Raw genomic sequence first — 1,924 nt, 5'->3', positions numbered from 1 at the left:
GGCAAAATCGTGGAGAGGCCCACTTTTCTGCCTGCATAAGGCTTCTCTTGCCCGAGACCTAAAGGCTACCTCAAGAGAAGAAGCAAGAAGGTGGGCATTAGAAGCCTCTGGTCAGAGCTTCCAGGAAGTCTCTCGGTTAGCAAAACGCGAATCGAGACTGGGAGTGACGGCAGCCACCTGCTGAAGGCGGCAGAGGGCTCGGATCTAGACCAGCAGCACCTCAATAGGAGTATCCAGCAACACATGGCAGGGCAACGGCGTGAGGTGTGGAAGAACAAGGTAGACCAAGGGAAATCCGTGGCCTACCAAACAGCAGCTAGCAACGCTTTCTTGCGGGGACGAAAACGGCTAAAGCCGGAGGAGGTCGTCTTTGCATTAAGAGCACGCTCTGCACAACTTCCCACGAGAGTATACCTTTAGAAGATTAAAGCTTCTAAGGTATCTCGCTGTCGCCGCTGCACTGCAGATCCCGAAACACTTGCGCATGTGCTCAACCACTGTCCTCACAGCCTTGACAGCAAAATCAAAAACTGCATAACAAGGCCCTGGGGAGGATTACAACAGCACTCAAGCGCAGCGCGATGAATCAGGAGAAGACCTTGCAAATAGATAGCAGCCCAGCGGATAAGGAGACCCTACTAATGCCGGACATCATACTCAGGGAAGAGAAGCGGAAGCAAAGCACGATAGCTGATGTAGCTATTGTGTATGAGGACTACCAGAAAAACTCGTTTGGCGCAGCACGTCTCCACAATGAAGAAAAGTATCAAAGCCTTGAGACGTTTTACGAGAAACGTGGGAACAAAGTGCCAGTGGAAGCATTAGTATATGGGTCCCTTGGGTGTATTGCACAGGAAAACAAGAGTGCTTACACACGACATGGGACTCAATGAAGGCACAGCGTGGTTTATACAGTGCGAAATTAGCACTGACTGTATCCGCCAGAGCCATTGCTTTTGGGGTTTTCACATGGCAGATAATGGCACGAGCCGAGCAAGAGGAGGAGGCCGCTCTCGTGCCTCCACATGAGTTGCATGAAACACTAATGAACTAATAGAACACCAATACAGCATACACACACACTCGGTATTAACACCATGGGCTTATACAGACGCGTGAAGACGGTTAGCCCAACAGCCGGGCGAGCAATAGGGGTTAGAGCTCCCTCACATCCCCCTTTTAAACCTTTTGCTCGAGGCGGCAAAGTCCAACTCCGAAACCCAGCAAGCAAAGATTTCTTTAAGGAGATTGTCAGTGTCGTTGACACGAAGGGCTAACAGCGCAAACGACACTCCAACTCAGCCTCTGCAAACCACCGCAAGAGAAAAACTGGAAGCTGAAAAGAATTTTAGCTGATATGCCAAGAAATTTTGTCATTCGAGTGTTATACGCGACACACTGTTGAAACTACGAAGATACTCAGTGTAGGTCGCGAGATTGGGGACCGCGACGGTTCCTGAGAAATGGGTGCGAAAGCGAGCGACGCAATATCCCTTCGACATTCTCAAAAAACGCACAGACAATATTTTTAGCCGTATATACTCGGTAGGCTCCTTCTTCATTTTCAGGTATTGCTAACGGTTCATATGGGAGCGCTACGGAAATCGCAGCCGTCGGCCGAATCCGAACCCGAATCCCAGCCCGGTACAAAGTATTTTTCGTGGACGCCTAATGGTGAAAGCTTACACCCACACTTGGTGCGAAATTATTCTGTAATAAAGGATAAAGAAACCATAGCATGAACCTGTTTTGGTGTTGGGACACAGCTATGGGAGAGCCTGGTGCTAGCCTCAACCGCAGATGTACGCAGCACCAGTGAGGTGAATATCGGAGGACATTTAATCTCTTTAATTCATTTACCAGATTTTTAGATTTTAGTAAGCGTTTAAGTTCGTTTGTTTGTACTTTGGAGTCTCCAACAACT

The 1,924-nt window shown here is 48.8% G+C and overlaps 1 protein-coding gene across 1 annotated transcript; it reads left to right on the top strand.

The window, feature by feature from the left end:
* Positions 1 to 581: 581 nt before the first annotated feature.
* ENH_00032350 (hypothetical protein) lies at positions 582 to 1,054 on the top strand (the record flags this gene model as incomplete). Its single annotated transcript, XM_013584948.1, has 2 exons — positions 582 to 795; positions 855 to 1,054. The coding sequence occupies 2 exons, from the start codon at positions 582 to 584 to the stop codon at positions 1,052 to 1,054; spliced, it is 414 nt and encodes a 137-aa protein (XP_013440402.1).
* Between the last annotated feature and the right edge of the window lie 870 nt (positions 1,055 to 1,924).

Source organism: Eimeria necatrix, genomic scaffold (genome assembly GCF_000499385.1).
Source record: "Eimeria necatrix Houghton genomic scaffold, Enh_scaff237, whole genome shotgun sequence".
Classification (NCBI taxonomy): Eukaryota; Apicomplexa; class Conoidasida; order Eucoccidiorida; family Eimeriidae; genus Eimeria; species Eimeria necatrix.
Note: the sequence above shows the minus strand (reverse complement) of the source record. Positions and strands in the feature narration are given on the sequence as shown.